Below are 18013 nucleotides of genomic sequence, written 5' to 3'. Positions count from 1 at the left end.
CACCTCACTTCTCACACAATAAAAACTGCTTAAAAGCAACTGAAATTTATTCATCAAAGTTATGTAAATTGTCTCACCAAAAGTGTTTAAATAGGCACCTAACAATTAACTAAAAGATAAGATAACTAATTTAAATCAGATTTGATCTTATTGGATTAGATCAGATTTGATTTAAATTTTAAAATCCCTAAAAATACTACTAAGCATAGCAGATTTAAAATAAGTCTTCTAACAAACTTTTGACCACATAACAAACTAAAACAAATGTCTAGAATTTTGAAATTTAAAAATAAATTATGCCTCCTACTGAATTCGGAAAGCATTATTGGGCTTCTTGCTGTCCTGACTTAGCCCAATGGGCCTTGCCCATTCTTCCTTAGTTAGAACTTGATGTAACTCTATATGCACAAGCGCTGCCAGGTTCCCAAAACTCTCCTTGAGCTTCTTTGCATGTGCTCTAGTGATGGGCCCTCTGGAAGTGTAAAATTCCCATTCTGCCCTTTTGTCTTAGAATGCTCCTGTTGTCTTTCCGAACATGTATCATTAGCCTAAAAATGCTAGCCAGGCCCAAAATGATAAAATCCAACTAAGAGATACAACACAATCCACATCTACCCAACCTCGATGAGGTCAGGTACGGCAATAAAGAGACTAGCTCTGCTTATCTAAATAAGTAATCAACTGCTAAGATATCTCCTATTTATCTAGAAGGGAGATCTCAACGACTTCCCTAGAAAAATGGAACAGTCATTCATCAATAAAGATGGAACTACTCTAAAAGGTAGTTATCAATTCTACTATAAATATACTGACACCCTCAAGTATATTCAAAACTCAATTTACTAAAAACATGCTAAAAAGCCTTACTAACATAAACATCAGAGTCCCTTGCAGGTACCACTGTCATCTCCTCACGAGAAACTCAGACGATGGCACCTCGACACCAACAAAAGTCAAACGCTGCCTAAAAGGAGTCTGAACCTCACGTTCAAGTCCAAAAGTAACCCACTGAACACATCCTATGGTAATTAAAAAGATTATTTAAGATTTTTCATTTTCCTTAAATATCATATTTGAATTATAAAATTACATTATATTTTATTAATATTACATAGGTGATCAAAATAATCAAGGTTACATACATCTAGAAGCCCTATTACCTAAATAAACTTCCAATGAAACAAAATTCCAGGCAAATAGTAGGATAACAGAAACTCGGAATATTTGTTGGAAGCACCTATCATCCGAAAGGCAAACTCAACATTATAGCGATGATAACTGAACACATTAACATGACACCGGATTCCCCCTGTCAGTTGCTATTTGTGGTATAGAACGTACTCATTTACAGAATAAATTGGAAGAGTCTCTGAATAAATCAATAATGAATCTAAAACAATGTTGCCTTGCTTCACTTGCATTGCATTTGCTTTCTCTGTACAGTTCAATTGACTGATGAGTGATGATTACAAGTTGAACATCAAGCTCCCTATGAAAACAAAATAACCCATCACTAACCTTAAATAAAGATGCTTATAAAATTAAGACATTTGCTTACAAGTATCATAGAAATTAGAAACACTTGTAAAGTATTAGAATCTTCAATTCTTTATTTTTCTATAAAAATCGCTTTGAAACCTGAACAACTGAACTAGAACTCATTACAAGAATTATCCCTTTCCTTTTTTTTCTTGGTTTTCTGCACCCATTAAATATACAGACACTCACATCAGTTGTTACTTTAAGGGTTATGCAGTTTTTGTAGCTGGTCAACAACATCATATGAACTGCTCAAGCGTTGAAAATCAGAACGGTGCAGTACACCTCCTTGGACAGGCCTGGAGCTGTTTGGTTGAGAGCCTATCGGACTTTTCTTGGATGAATAGCAGTGGTGAACTCGGACGCGGTGATTTCTTGTCTGGGTAGTGTACTTACCATGCACCTTAACAAACAAAATAGCTTCTTTGTCTCTGGAGTCTTCACACCAGGAGTTTTGTACAATGCCATCAACATATTCTTCCTGAGTCTGAAATTCTTCATGGTGCACTGATACCTCAGCAATATGGTCTGGTTTTATCAATCCAGTTGCAGGAATTACCTGAATCATAGATGTGCATGTTATTCACTAGATGGACAACTTTGCAAGGGTGACCACATTGCTTCTTTGATGTCACTATATGGACATTGCTAATAGAAAGAAAGAATAATACTCCGCAGCCAAAACTATTTTATATAAACTTTAGGTTCTGAACTAAGAATATTACCTCAAGCCACCTTGGGAAGCCAAAGGAACCTCTCAACTGATGGTTAGACAGCTTCTGATCCTCATTAATGGTACGCTGGCCTTTACATTTCATTTCAAAAAAGGCGTCTTCGTCAGCACATTTGTTTGTAATGCGCAAAATTAAAGTGTCGTGGTTCTGAAGGATTATGTTATTTGTACTAATGATAGTATCAGGAATCTTGCATAACTCTTTCAATAGACATCTAATTTTCTCATTTGATTCAATAATCTCTCCAAATTCCTGTCTCCGGATGGACTCATCTACTCTAGCAATATCCGTCGAAAATATGCAGCGCACAGGCTTGTGGTCACTATCTGTCACATCCATGCAGGCTTCATACCTATTGAAGGTGAGAAGGGATTAATTAAAACAAAATTTGCAATAGCAATAAAGTCCTTCTGGCAGGGTGTTTTAGACATATACATAAATGGAAGAACTCACTGCAATACAAAAGCGATAATGGGGCACTCTAAACTGCACTCAGCCACTGAAGATGAGCGACTATCACGATACAAAATTCTGTCACACCAAGCAGGGATGCGTTTCTTTTCACCGGAATCATACCCTTCAAATAAACAATTCGAAGTCATATCTTTTAACATTGCGGCAGCCTGATGACAGAAAACTCATAAATAAACAGTAGCATTTGTGACCTGAACTAATTCGCCAAAGAAAACAACAATCATTGTACTTTTGCGTGATTGCAATGGTAACCTTATATGCATCTAGGTTCTTTCATTCTTATTTTATTGTCTTATACTGTATCATGTGCATGCTAATGATAACTCAATAATTAGAGTGTTATGTATCTATGGAAAGCTAGCTTTTAAGGAGTGGTTTTTCTCTTTCCTTAGATACTTAACAATGGTATCAAAGCCTTGGTTTTCGGCGTCATGGAAAGGGCTACCTATAGGCTGGATTAAGGTGAATACCGAATACTGAGCTGGTAGCAAAGTAGTTACCGCTTCACTCTATCGACACTAACCCAACGGTAACCACTTCGCTACGGACTATCAGTACTTGGTATTCACCGTAATCCAGCCTATCCATGCAACAACCAAGGACTTTGATACCATTGGTAAGTACCTAAGGAAAGTGGAAAACCAAGATACTTAACATGGAGTGCAATATTTGTCAAAATTCAATGACACAGTAAGATGTAGCAATCCAAGGCATCTATTTTTAACTAGACTATCATTTTCAACCCTTTAACTGGAAAATGGAGGGATTGAATTGATATGTGGATCTGTGAATAAAAAGAACCCATCTCATTGCACCCGACCACATCCATAGATGTTATGATAGCAGAACAGAAGTGAAGGGTGTGAATTTAAGAGAGAAAACCAACCCGCTAAGCCAGCTTGGTGTCGTTCAAACTTGTATGTCGGAGGAAAAGTTATTTCTGCTTCACGCATTCCTTGGAAGACATTGCCAGCTTCCATTTCTGCTCGAAGCTGGTCCCTTTCTCGAAGCCAATCAAAGCATCTTTGAGAAACAAAATCTCTTGCCTCATCATATGAAATGCCATCAAGACGATAATTAAAATCACCAAGAAATACAATCATGTCTGCCTCAGATAATTCGGGAATCCCTTCTGCGGACTGGAAATTATTCTCAATAATCAATGCTTCATCTGACTGACTGAGTGCATAATGATTATGTAAAAGAATAAAGTGTACAGCATGTACATACATTTGTGCCACGAAATATCGGAACAGATGAAGTGCCAGCTGCAATAGAAAGGACCAATGGCAAGCCATATCTATAAACAGGCCAGAATAAATACATGGATAAGGCAAGTGAGAAAAACAGGAATAGGCACAGCAAGGTACCAGCTGCAGTATATGATAGGCTTGTTGGCCGGCCAAAGGACATTGTTCGGTACACATGATCAAAATCTGCATTGCGACGGTTGACTGCATCTAAATGTGCAGCAAAGTGGCAATTAACAAAGCACATTATTTTATCATATACTCTAATCCTCAAACCAACAGCTCCCTGTAAGCAAACCATTTTCCATGTCAATGATCAGAATAACCAAAAAGGCACATTGAGTTTGTTATAAATTTTTAAGCAATTTTAAGTACTAAATAAAGAAAATAGGACACAGTCAAAATTTAAACACGATTTTCTGAATAATGAATACTCTATCTTTTCTGTAGAATTTGTAACATTATACATGTCAGATTCATGTTCTATAAATGCTAAACCCTATCATAACTCTGGAAAATAGAGTAAACTAGCCTACCAAGCAAAACAGCAGAGCAGACAATGCAGACCTACCTTATTGCCAATAGCTCGTCCAAAGCCACATGGAACTGCTGCCACATCAACATCCCCCACATGAAATCTGATGTTGATTTTAACCCTGCAAAAGAAGAAAACTAACTACTATTGGTATATAGCCCTACAAGTTAAAAATAGTAATGACATGTTCAAACTGAATCAGGACTTTCGTCATATTTCATTTCAGGATATACTAAGTAGACCAAATATTAAATAGGTATCCATATATTTCAAACCTAAATGGCATTTCTAACAAGTGGGAAAGAAAGTACTCAAAGTAGACAATAACGTACACAAGGTTTAACAAATAAACTTTCAAATTCCTAAGCTTAATAGATATCATATTGCTTCGTAACAAACAATAGGTATCATTCCAGACATATTAAATGCTTCACAGCTCACTGGATTGTTACTCAGATGCTCACCACACAGCAATGACCATGCCGGCAAGTTGCCTTGATCCAACACGTTCAAACGTTGAACCTTCATCCAATGTTTTGTCTATCATATCCAGCCACCACTGCCCAACAGAACTTCCCTCTAATCCTACCTATATGTTTTGAGAGTTAAGGATCAGATTGTGTTGATTAACATGAATAGTTAGCCAAAATTATACTCTTTACTGCATATATGGACGTAGTGACATACAATAAACATAACATCACATGAACAATCAATCATAGATACATACGTTGAACAATATATTTTTATAGTATGAAATAGTTGGACAAGAGTAATTCATAAGTCACTGTCCCATTCCTAGCCATACCAATGACGGAAATAGGATTGATCAATGTGTTGGAACACATTCCTGATACTAAAACTATCCAGGGAACCTAAGGAATGGTAAAAACAGATTAAAAAAGAAATATGCTCACAAGCCATCAACGTTAACTGTCACCCACATGTCCCACAAGTATTACTAAATTTAAAACTATTAAAAGTTCAAACCTTATGAGATGAAATAATTAAATATAGTTCAATACAAGAAGTGTTGCACAACATTGCTTATTTAACAAACCCATAATTCTGCTGAATGCTAATAATAGAGAAATACAAATTTTATATTTTAAAATGCAAAACATAATGACTTACAGTTTCTTTAGCTGCAGACATCGCCAGGAATCCAGCACCCATTTCAACCTCCTGCAACCCAACAACAACAATGCCAACATCTGAGGCCACAGAGCCTAGCCATGAAGTAAGGGAATCTTGAGATGCTTTCCCTTGTCCAACATTCCAAGTGCCACACAATATTTTTAATTTTTCCACCTTAGTATATAAAAATTCTTTGCCACTTAATTCTGATCGCAATATGCCATCAAGAGGTCCTGGGGAGGTGATGCTCCAACAACGTATACCACCGTGGTTAGCCAATGCAAATATGTAACCAGATCCAATCGTCATGTTTAGAATTGGACTGCTATGAGCAACCCATCCCCCAATCAGATTACCCTTCAGGTCCAATACCTGGACAGTACCACTCACATAACCTACCCAAATTTGCATGCCGTATGTACACAGACACTGAACAGCAAATGGATGGTATAAAAAATCCTGTATACGATTGCCATTTCCATCCCACTGAACCAATAAGCCACTCGAACACCCTGTCCAAATCATTCCATCCATTGTTACCACCAGTGCTTCAGTTCTCCGATTATCATCCCCAAAGCCTCCTTTTGCTGCAACTCGACGAACAGCATCTGCTGCCCCCATTATGGCATTGCGTGAGCGCTGAAAGAACCCAATGGAACTTTGTGTTTTGTCTTTCCTAGAAGCTGAAATGAGGTCAACTGAAACGTCTTGTATTGAGGATACCTCCAACTTATTCTCAATTTGGCCATCTGTATTGAAAACTTTCAGTAACTCTCTTGTACGAGCATCCCTGTATATTATCAATTGCTAGCATATTAAAATGACATATACAAATATACACACACTAAACTTGAGATAAGCATATGTTATGCATATAGAGGAATGCAAGGATCAAACAACAAAGAAGTCTCTGTCTAGTTATGCTTTTTTTTTCTCTCTCCCTCTCAACTCTATTCTATACACATAGGGCACCAACAAGTAGGCAACATGCATCAGATTTAAAAATAAAAATTTTAAAAAGAACACACGGGAATGGGTATGTTGCACCATAAGAACACATAAATATATAACCCCCTCCATTCATATTTTGAAGTTTAATTTCATGGAAATTATATAAGATCAAGGTCTTGTTCTTGATACCAGATCCTAGCAAAGAAAAAATAATAACAGCCCAAAAAACATATCTAACTTGATCCAGATATCTTTGGCTACTCTACTAATCCAGCTGTTTCTAGCTTTCTAACCAATATCTTCTTGGTGATAGATTGGAGCATATGAAAAACATTTGATGTAGAAAGAAAAAGATGAAGAAAAAGAAATGAGAATTGAAATATATAAAAAGAATTATGTAAGTGCAAAGTAAAAGGAGTTGAAATATGCAAAAGGAATTATATAGGTGTGGTTCAGATACCTTTGGCTACTGTATTAAACTTTAATCAACAAGACCAAAAAATGTCTCCTAAATAAGTTTGTATTTCAAGTATCATGTTAACGAAAACTATCCTCAAAGTTTAAGTAGTTAGGCAGGTGCTATTGCTCTTTAGCATGATGAATAGTTGCGACATCTTTAGCATGCATTTTTCTCACAATACCTCTTTTGCCTAAAGTATAGACATACTGCCCTTTTACCAACAACAAAAAAACGACAACAAAGCCTTGTCTCATTAGGTGGGGTCGGCTACATAGATTAAACGACGCTATTGAGTTCTATAATGTAACATGTCTACAAAAAGACCGTTAACATGTAGATCTCGTTTGACCACTTCATGGATAGTCTTCCTAGGTCTTTCTCTGCCTTTTATCCCTTGTCCATCTTTCATTATCCACCCTCCTGATTGAGTGCTCTGTCGGTCTTCTTCTCACATGTCCAAATCATCTGAGACGCGATTCTACCATATTTTCCACAATAGGTGCTATTCCAACTCTCTCTCTTATATCTTCGTTCCTAATTCTATCTAATCTGTATGACTACTCATCCATCTCAACATCTTCATCTCTATCACACTTAACTTATGTTCGTGTTCTCCTTTGGCCGCCCAACACTTTGTACTATAAAGCATAACCGGTCTGATAGCAGTGGGATAGAATTTACCTTTAAGTTTTAAAAACACTTTTTTGTCACATATAAAACCAGACGCACTCCGCCATTTTGACCAACTTGCTTAGATCCTATGATTTCCATCCTGTTTAATCTCTTCATTATCCTGTATGATGCACCCAAGATACTTAAAACTTTTAACTTTTCATAGGATGTTTTCTCCAATTTTCACCTCTGTATTAACTTTCTACACCCAAGATACTCCAACATTCTGCCCTTTTACCATGAGCCAAAATTTAACTTCATTATTGCAAGGATCAAACTCTTAATTTTAAATTATTTAGACAACATCTTTGGCACATACAAACAGAGATGGATCTAAGAAAGAGATCACTTTTGTGCAAATATGTGGGTGACTATATACACAGTTACCCTTGTTTTAACCTAGTAAGAATAGGTTTGGTCATTGCTTTTGTTGCTAAGACACTCTTCACAAATACTTATTCATGTAGTACAAAGTGAACTAGAAAACAACTAAACAGAACAACAAAGCCTTATCTCACTAGGTAGAGTCTGCTATATAGACCAAACAATGTCATTGTGCACTATCATGTATCATGTCTTCAATGCGATCGTTCACACAAGGATCTCGCTTGACCATTTCATACATAGTCTTTTTAGGTCTTCATCTATCCCTAATCACTAGCCTGTTGTCCATCTGATCCACCCTTCTTATTAGATGCTCCGCCAACTTTCTCCCCACATTTCCAAACCACTTTATAAGAGATTCCACTATCTTTTCAACATGAGTGCTACTCCAACTTTCTCTCATATATCCTCATTCTTCTATCCATATGCGTATGACTGCTCATCCATAAAAACATCTTCATTTGTTCACGCTAAACTTATGTTTATGTTTACCCTTTACCTTCCAACACATTGTTCCATACAACATAGCTAATCTAATGGCAGTGCGATAAATCTGTCATGTTCCAATAGGTGGGATCATATACATAAATCAAGTCTCCACAATGCTCTATCAGTCTATCATAAATCATATTCATACCATTACTATTTAAATCTCTCTTAATAATTTCCCCTATGGCTTTTCAAGTGTCCCTAGCTTAAACACTACTCTATCTAATACACTCCTTGATAGGCCCTCTAAAGGCCTTCTCCAAACATGTCAAGACCATGCAAGGCAAGATTGTATAAGTTCCTCTATAACCGCCTCCATCCCAGCTTGCTCTCTAATTTATCATTCCTAATCCTATCTTGCATAGTGTATCAACTCGCCCATTTTGGCATCCTCATTTGTAGAAGAACATTTAGCTTATTTTCTTTTCCACCTCTTTTTTTTACCATTGAGCATTAAGTCCTACATAATATTGCCAATATAATAGTTGTGAACTAAAATTTCCCTTTTGCCATCAAAAACTCTCCATAGAAATTGGTATAGATATGCTCTAGTGGGCTTATGGGCCATTATCACAATCCTAGCAACATATTCCATTAACACTTCGTCAAAGGTGTTAGACATAAAGTAAGTAACTAGCAAAACTGATGATATATTCTACAGTGGTCAAACAATGATGCATGCTTTAGAAGTTAGGAAAGTAAAAAGACTTACTGGTGCTTAATTAAGTCATCAAGCTATTACAACAGTAACTATTGTAGTATTGTTTGAACCTTGCTAACTTGTAGTTATGCTAAAATACAATCATTCTTTCGAATTTCACATATTAACATGGATTGTGGAGGCAGTGACACATCTCAAATATTCTCCGAAAATAATGTTATAAATATCAAATATGTACTATCTGTCTATACATGAAATGTCGAAACATAAGATAGGGAAAAAAAATATTAATTATAAGCATACTTGAAAATCTATCTATTTCTCTCTCTCTCACTCTATCTCTGTGTGTACTAAACTAATGTTCAATGCTCAAACCAAGAGAGAATAGAACATAAATCTTACCACAAAGCAAATGAAAAATAACCAGCACTCCAAACATTGCCTCTTGAATTATCAGATACCAAGTACTTTATATCTGAAGTTAGCATGTTATTGGAGCCATTTGCTGGCAGATAGCTCCTTAAGTCAACATAGGACCTCTCCACCATAATGGCAGCCATATGCCTCTCCTCCTTCGTAAGACAAATAGATTTCTCAAGAGCTTCCCAAGGCCATATCTTTATAGCTCCTCCTTCCGAACCCGACCACAGATCCCCTGGATTCAAGTCAATAATGGAAAGTAAGACCAAGAAAAAACAATGTATCATAACAAGCACGTGAATTTTTATTCATCAATGAAAACCAGGACCACTGTCAATTTATTCTGTTTCATATCAATAGTTTTCCATACATTAAATATCAGAAAGTATGTATCCATTTAGGTTACTAACACTACAATGTATCACAACTTAAAATAACTTCTTTTTGTTTATTATAACAATTTATTATCAAGGATGTTCCTTTACAAAATTCTGAAAACAAAAAACATTGAAAATGGAAAATGAAAATACAAACCAAGCATATCCTTATTTTCTATCTTGTATTATTCTTCCGTCTTAATGAAAAATTTTTATTATTAGTATTATAATCAAGAAGGTTCCTAATACAAGTATACAATGTCTTAAGCTACACCGACCCTGCCACGGGATTGCAAACGGCTTTTAAACACGGGGACACAACATATGTATAACATATTAAAAAAAGAGTAAATGGTCAAATTAGTCTCTGAAAGATCACTCATTCTCCAAATTAGTCCCCGAAAGAATTTTTTAATCAAATTCGTCCTTCAAAGATTTTAAATTAATCGCATTAGTCCTTTGTCATTTTCTTTGTTGAAAACGCCAAAATTTGTTAATGTGGCACGTTAAGTGATACTACAACACACACATAGAAGTCTTAATTGACTATTAACATAATAAATTTATGAAATTAGATCAAATCAAAACCTAATTGAGGGAGAACTTAAGGCATTGGAATCCCTCAATTTAGGATTGATTTGATTTAATTTCATAAACTTATTATGTTAGTCGCCAATTAGGACTACTAGGTGTGTGTTGTGTATCACTTAACGTGTCACATCAACAAATTTTGACATCGTTAGTAACGGAATGATGGAAAGACTATTTTGGTGATATTGAAACTACAAACTAGCAATTTTCAATGTAATTAACAATGCAAATTATTTCTAAACTTATTCCAAAATATATAAGCTAAAGAAAAACATTTTAAAAACGCCATAAAAAATTTTGGTCACTCTTCTCTTTTTTTCATTTTAAAAACATGGTTGAGTTATGACCACATCGTGTTCAGGAATTGTCACGTAGGAAATAATAGAGAGCTTAATTCATATGAACCATCGGTATATCACTCTTTTATCCATGAACTAGCAGTCCAACACCTCATTGGATATCAACAGTAAATAAAATTTGAAAGCAGAAATAAATAAATTGAAAAGTAAAGAACGGAAGAATGGAGGATCACCGTAAGAGGTTATAGTGAGGGAGAGAACAGGTCCTCTATGAGCATGCCATGACAAGCACTCCTTGAAAGGATTCCTCAACTTCCTATTATCCTCCAAAACCACACGATCACCATCACCGTCACCATCACCACCGTCCATCACCCAGCACCTTATTCTTCCATCCCTGTGCCCGCTCCACACTACTCTGTTCCCATCGTCCGCCACCAAGCACATCGCCGCCGACGTCCATACTGATTCCCGAAACGGCACACTCTCTTCGTCCCCAACCCTAACGTTGCATCCTCCTCCTCCTTCTCCATCTCCATCTCCTTCTTCCCAAGAAGAATACAGATCTTTGAAGTTCCAGAACCTCACGCCACATTCCGACGCCGCCCACAGCTGCGACTCCGTGCCGGAAATCGCCCTCAGGAACCGACCGACCTGCGTCTCGCGGAGAGGGTGAGGCCGGAGTTCGAGACTAGGCGGCCGCAAGGGATGGACCGCCGCGCGGGGTGGGAGGCGGAAGATTCCTGTGCCGCCGCCTCGGGAGACGAATTCCCGCATCGGCCGGTTGCTACTTTGGTCGGAGGAGGGAGCGGTGGAGGTGGAGAGCTTGCGGTCGAGAAACTGGAGCATGCAGTCGAGGCGCTTGGTGGTGGAGTGGATGGAAGCAGCTGAGGGCGTAACGACGTCGTTATCATCGTCGTCATCGGAAGAAGGGAAGTACATAAGGGTGGGAGAGTGGTGGTGGCGAGTGTGTGAGGATGAAACGACGTCGTTTTGGTTGAAAGGTGGATCCATTATTGTCGTTTAGTTGCTATTGCGAGGATCGGAGGAAATATAGAAATAGAGCCACAGGCAGGATGAAACGGCGTTGTTTGTGGGGATTTTGCTGAGAGTGTTGGATTGAGTTGAAATTGGTTGGGAGAAAAAAAGGGGAGAGTGGGAGAGGAAGAAGGGAGAGTGGGAATAATTGAGATTTGAGAAGTGAAAGTGGAATTTGGACAGGTGAGCTGTGAGCTGTGAGCTGACCCGGTTGTTTGTTCGAGCACAACACAACATGCCTTGCCTTACTTTTTCTTTAGGTATGTTCTTTTGTCTTTACGTTGTTACTTGTTACTTGCAATGGCTGTCCACCTTCTAGTAAAATGTCTCCCATCATCATCTTATTTTTGCTTTGGGTTTCCCTTTATTTTATTTTATTTTTTTTCCGCAAGAGAGAATGATACCTGTAGGTATTTATAAATATTAATTTTAATTTTTTTAAAAAAATTAATACCATTATAATAAAATTTGATGTATAATTTAATTAAATATATTAAATCAAATATAATTCAAACACAAATTTAATATAATAAATAAATCATTAACCCTGAAAAGTTATAAAAAAAATTACAACTACCAGCGTCTGTGACCATCACAATCACTATCTTGTCGTTGCCGCTGCTTCCTTCACCACCATTTACTCTTTCCCGTGGTTCTATTTCTCTCTCACAACTCCAAATCTCTTTCTCTATTTTTTTTTTCTTTTTATTTTAAAATTGTTTTTGTTAGGTATAATTTTGTAATAAAATTTAAGATTCAATTAAAAAGGACAATTTTAAAACCACGGTAAATTTTAGAGACGATTTTGTATGCAAAAAAAGATTGAAGACGAAAAAAATTTTTTGCTTATGCCTTAGGGACCAAAATCGTACTTAACCCTTAAGATATTTTATTCAATAAGCACAAACAAGAGCTACACCAGAAGCAAAATTAAAGAAGAAGAAAATAGGAACATTAGGGAAGGAAACATCAAGGTAGGTGAGATTGCATGTCTTGAAGAAGCTTGCTGGAAGACTCCAGAATCTGTGTTGTCTCCTCAGAACAGTTTTCGAATGTGAATCAGTTTCTTAACTTTTAGATTTGCTAGTATCTACAAATCGTGTTTAATGCTCCTACTTCTCTTTAGCTTTCCAGCACTATCCTTCCATATCTGTCAGAAGGAGAGAGTCTCATCTCTAGAAATTAGCCTAGATAGTGAACTTCTTGCCCGTACTTCTATTAATTTCGAACAAAAGAACAAACAGTGACTGATGGTTTCAGTTCCAGACTACAACGATGGTAGAGGGGGAATGGACAGAATACGACAATGGAGATTTTAGAGGACCAGTAAATTCTCATGCAAGCATCGCTAGAGGAAGAATTTAATTTTAAGGACTAGGAACAATTTCTAGAGTTTTGTCCAAGTTTGTTTGTGTTACAATAATTTTGAGCAGAATTCAATAGGAGGATGGTAAATATGGAAGGAAACTTGGTAACTTGAACTAGCTTCATATTTTTCACTTTTATTTTTGGCCCAAATTAAATAATCATATCCTTCCTTAATATTTCTTAACAGAATACAGTTAGCCATATATATAGAGAAAAATGTTGCTGATTAAATCCTTATTTCACTAATTGCTTAGCAAAATTAGTTCATTCACCCATTTTATAGCAAGATTTTATTGGTTGATGACTGAATTGGGGAAGACAAGAAACGAATGGGAAGGAGCTACCCATACGTCCTGGAAGACTTTGACATTGTTTTCATTGGTGATTCTCCAACACAAACCTTTTTCCAAATATTTTTTGGCCCTTTAGCAGGCTTTTCCAGCCCCAAAAAGGTTAGTTTTTATCTCTAACACTACTATATCAATAGTACTTACCTTTTAGAATTTTAGAATAGTGATTGTAGCTGGGTAGCTAGTTTCCAACACAAGTCTTCCTTCCTTCATTGCTCCAGATATAGCATTCCAACTAATTCAAACCATCTTTCTTTCTATGTCTTTCTGATCCCACCAAAATTAAGAGAGAATATTGTGGATCTCATTGATAAGAGTGTCTGAAAGTCTGAAACAAGACGGAGAGTAGATAAGAATGGCCTCTTCTACTGCCTTAATGAGCACGTGTCTTCCTGAAGTAGACAATAGATGGTGTTTCCAACCCTGGACTTTTTATCTGACACTCTTTTTAATAGCCCCAAGGTTTCTCTCTTTGAGCGATTAATCGTTGAAGCGATCCCTAAGTATTTATCCTGGGCTCCTATATATCTAAATGGTTGACGAAAGAGCATCTTCTATTTACTTGAATACCTAAGCTGAGATGGTTTTGATCTGCCTTGTTCAACAGAAAAGATAAACCTTCCACACAAAATAAGAAAAGATATGGCAATAAAGAATCTTCTTGTCAGAATCTTCTATTTAGCTAGAAAAACCCAAAAGATTGACCTTCAACAACAACAGAGTAAGAAAATATAGTCACCACCTCCTATATCCAACCTATCTATCTAGGGTCAAAACCAAACTTTTCTAGCATGAACCATAAAAAATGGCATTCCACTCTATCACAAACTTTACTCATGTCAAGATTTAGGGCCATTTCAGTATTCAAGCATGTCTTCTTGGTTTTCAAATAGTTCATGCAATCGTGAGCAATAAGGACATTATTACTAATTAGCTTTCCTACATGTAATAGATGCAGTAGATTAATTTGCGGATTGCTTGTAGACCAAAGAACCAGGGCGGTCTAAATTTTAAGGATCTCAGAGATTTTAACATGGCTATGTTAGGAAAACAGGGATGGAGGTTGATCTCTCGGTCTCACTCCCTAATTTACAAGGTCTATCAAAGCAGATATTTTAAATTTTTAACCTTTCTACATGCAGAAATAGGTAATAATCCATCTTAGGGTTGGAAAAGTATTCTGGAGGGCAAAAAATTTTTAGAGAAAGGCATTTTTTGGAAGATTGGAAGGATACATTCACTTAAAATCTTAGAGGACAACTGGATAAAGCAAATTCAAACAAATGAAATTCAAATTCTCAACCATTCACACAATCACCCAATTTGGGTTTTTGAACTACTCCTACCTGATCAAAATTGGAATCAAGAGCTAATCACCTCAACATTTACACACAGAGTAGTGATGAGCGGATATTTTATACGCTTTTTGGGGTTAATTTCATGTAGATTTTAGTATGTTTTAATTGGGTTTTAGTAGAATATTATTAGTTTTTAGGCAAAAATCATATTTCTGGACTATACTATGAGTTTGTGTGTTTTTCAGTGATTTCAGGTATTTTCTGGCTGAAATTGAGGGAGCTGAGCAAAAATCTGAGTTAGGCTGAAAAAGGACTGCTGATGTTGTTGGATCCTGACCTCCCAGCACTCGAAATGGATTTTCTGGAGCTACAGGAGTCCAATTGGCGCGCTCTCAATGGCGTTGGAAAGTAGACATCCAGGGCTTTCCAGCAATATATAATAGTCCATACTTTGCGCGAAGATAGATGACGTAAACTGGCGTTCAACGCCAGTATCATGCTGTTGTCTGGCGTCCAGCGCCAGAAACAGGTTACAAGTTGGAGTTCAACGCCAGAAACAGGTTACAACCTGGCGTTGAACGCCCAAAACAGCCCCAGGCACGTGAAAAGCTTAAGTCTCAGCCCCAGCACACACCAAGTGGGTCCCAGAAGTGGATTTCTGCATCATCTATCATAGTTTATTCATTTTCTGTAAACCTAGGTTACTAGTTTACTATTTAAACAACTTTTAGAGACTTATTTTGTACCTCATGACAATTTCAGATCTGAATTTTATACACTTTGACGGCATGAGTCTCTAAACTCTATTGTTGGGGGTGAGGAGCTCTGCAGCGTCTCGATGAATTAATGCAATTGTTTCTATTTCTCCACTCAAACGTTTGTATGTTCCTATCTAAGATGTTCATTCGTGCTTAATTATGGAGAAGGTGATGATTCTTGGCATTCATCACCTTCCTCAACTCATGAACGTGTGCCTGACAAACACCTCCGTTCTACATCAGACTGAATGAGCTTCTCTTAGCTTCCTTAATCGAAATCTTCGTGGTATAAGCTAGAACTGATGGCGGCCACTCTTGAGAATCCAGAAAGTCTAAACCTTGTCTGTGGTATTCCGAGTAGGATTCAAGGATTGAATGGCTGTGACGAGTGATGAGCGGATAATTTATACGCTTTTTGGCATTGTTTTCATATAGTTTTTAGTAAGTTTGAGCTACTTTTAGGGATGTTTTCATTAGTTTTTATGTTAAATTCACATTTCTGGACTTTACTATGAGTTTGTGTGTTTTTCTGTGATTTCAGGTAAATTCTGACTGAAATTGAGGGATTTGAGCAAAACTCTGAAAAAGGCTGACAAAAGGACTGCTGATGCTGTTGGATTCTGATCTCCCTGCACTCGAAATAGATTTTCTGGAGCTACAGAACTCTAAATGGCGCGCTCTCAACGGCGTTGGAAAGTAGACATCCAGGGCTTTCCAGCAATATATAATAGTCCATACTTTATTCAAAGAATGACGACGTAACTTGGCGTTGAACGCCAAGTACATGCTCCTTTCTGAAGTTAAACGCCAGAAAAACATCATGATCCGGAGTTGAACGCCCAAAACACGTCATAACTCAAAGTTCAACTCCAAGAGAAGCCTCAGCTCGTGGATTGATCAAGCTCAGCCCAAGCATACACCAAGTGGGCCCCGGAAGTGGATTTATGCATCAATTACTTACTCATGTAAACCCTAGTAGCTAGTCTAGTATATATAGGACATTTATCTATTGTATTAGACATCTTTTGACAGTTTAATCTCTTTGAATATTCGGTCACTTGATCATGGAGAGGGCTGGCCATTCGGCCATGCCTGAACCTCTTTCACTTATGTATTTTCAACGGTGGAGTTTCTGCACACCATAGATTAAGGGTGTGGAGCTCTGCTGTACCTCAAGTATTAATGAAGTTCTATTTTCTTTTATTCAATTCCTCTTTTATTCTTATTCCAAGATATTCATTCGTACCCAAGAACATGATGAATGTGATGAGTAAATAACCCTCATTATCATTCTCACTTATGAACGCGTGTGATTGACAACCACTTCCGTTCTACATGCAACAGAGCTGGAATGTGTATCTCTTAGATTCCCCAACAGAATCTTCGTGGTATAAGCTAGATAGATGGCGGCATTTATGAGGATCCGGAAAGTCTCACCTTGTCTGTGGTATTCCGAGTAGGATCCTGGGAATCCGGAAAGTCTCACCTTGTCTGTGGTATTCCGAGTAGGATTCCGGTAATAAATGACTGTGACGTGCTTCAAACTTGCAAGTGCTGGGCGTTAGTGACAGACGCAAAAGAATCAAGGGATTCTATTCCAGTAGGAGCGGGAACCAACCAGTGATTAGCCGTACTGTGACAGAGTGCGTGAGCATTAGTTTTCACTGCGAGGATGGGATGTAGCCATCAACCATGGGTGATGCCTCTAGACGATTAGCCGTGCGATTGACAACCGCATAGGATCATTTTCCCGAGAGGATTGAAAGTAGCCACCGCTGATGGTGAACCCCTATACACAGCTTGCCATGGAAAGGAGTAAGAAGGATTGAGTAGAAGCAGTGGGAAGGCAGGCGTCCTTGGGCCATACAGCATCTCCATCCACTTATCTGAAATTTTCACCAATGAATCTACATAAGTATTTCTATCCTTTTTATTATTTATTTCCTATTTTATTCCAATAATCACAATTACCCTTTAATCTGCCTAACTGAGATTTACAAGGTGACCATAGCTTGCTTCATACCAACAATCTCTGTGGGATCAACCCTTACTCACGTAAGGTTTATTACTTGGACGACCCAGTACACTTGCTGGTTAGTTGAACGGAGTTGTGAATTCAGCTGCTGCCCCTTAGAAGCCTTCATCTCAAAATAATTAGAATATGGATCACAATTTCGTCCACCAACGAGCCTCAAACTCGCGATTGCTGGGCGTGATGACAAACGCAA

At 37.4% G+C, this 18013-nt stretch overlaps 1 protein-coding gene across 1 annotated transcript; it reads right to left on the bottom strand.

Moving 5' to 3' along the window:
- Positions 1–1374: 1374 nt before the first annotated feature.
- On the bottom strand, positions 1375–12223 carry LOC130950578 (type II inositol polyphosphate 5-phosphatase 15-like). Its single transcript, XM_057879109.1, has 12 exons — positions 11207–12223; positions 9689–9941; positions 5667–6459; positions 4997–5121; positions 4569–4653; positions 4118–4283; positions 3978–4015; positions 3634–3886; positions 2727–2850; positions 2265–2625; positions 1729–2098; positions 1375–1489 (listed from the first exon to the last, which is right to left on the bottom strand). Exons 1-11 carry the CDS (start codon positions 11985–11987, stop codon positions 1742–1744), a joined length of 3336 nt encoding a protein of 1111 aa, XP_057735092.1. The 5' UTR covers positions 11988–12223; the 3' UTR covers positions 1375–1489; positions 1729–1741.
- Between the last annotated feature and the right edge of the window lie 5790 nt (positions 12224–18013).

The sequence above is a fragment of the Arachis stenosperma genome, chromosome 9 (assembly GCF_014773155.1).
Source record: "Arachis stenosperma cultivar V10309 chromosome 9, arast.V10309.gnm1.PFL2, whole genome shotgun sequence".
NCBI classification, from domain to species: Eukaryota; Viridiplantae; Streptophyta; class Magnoliopsida; order Fabales; family Fabaceae; genus Arachis; species Arachis stenosperma.
The sequence above is the reverse complement of the archived record's forward strand: the minus strand, read 5'-3'. Positions and strand labels throughout refer to the sequence as shown.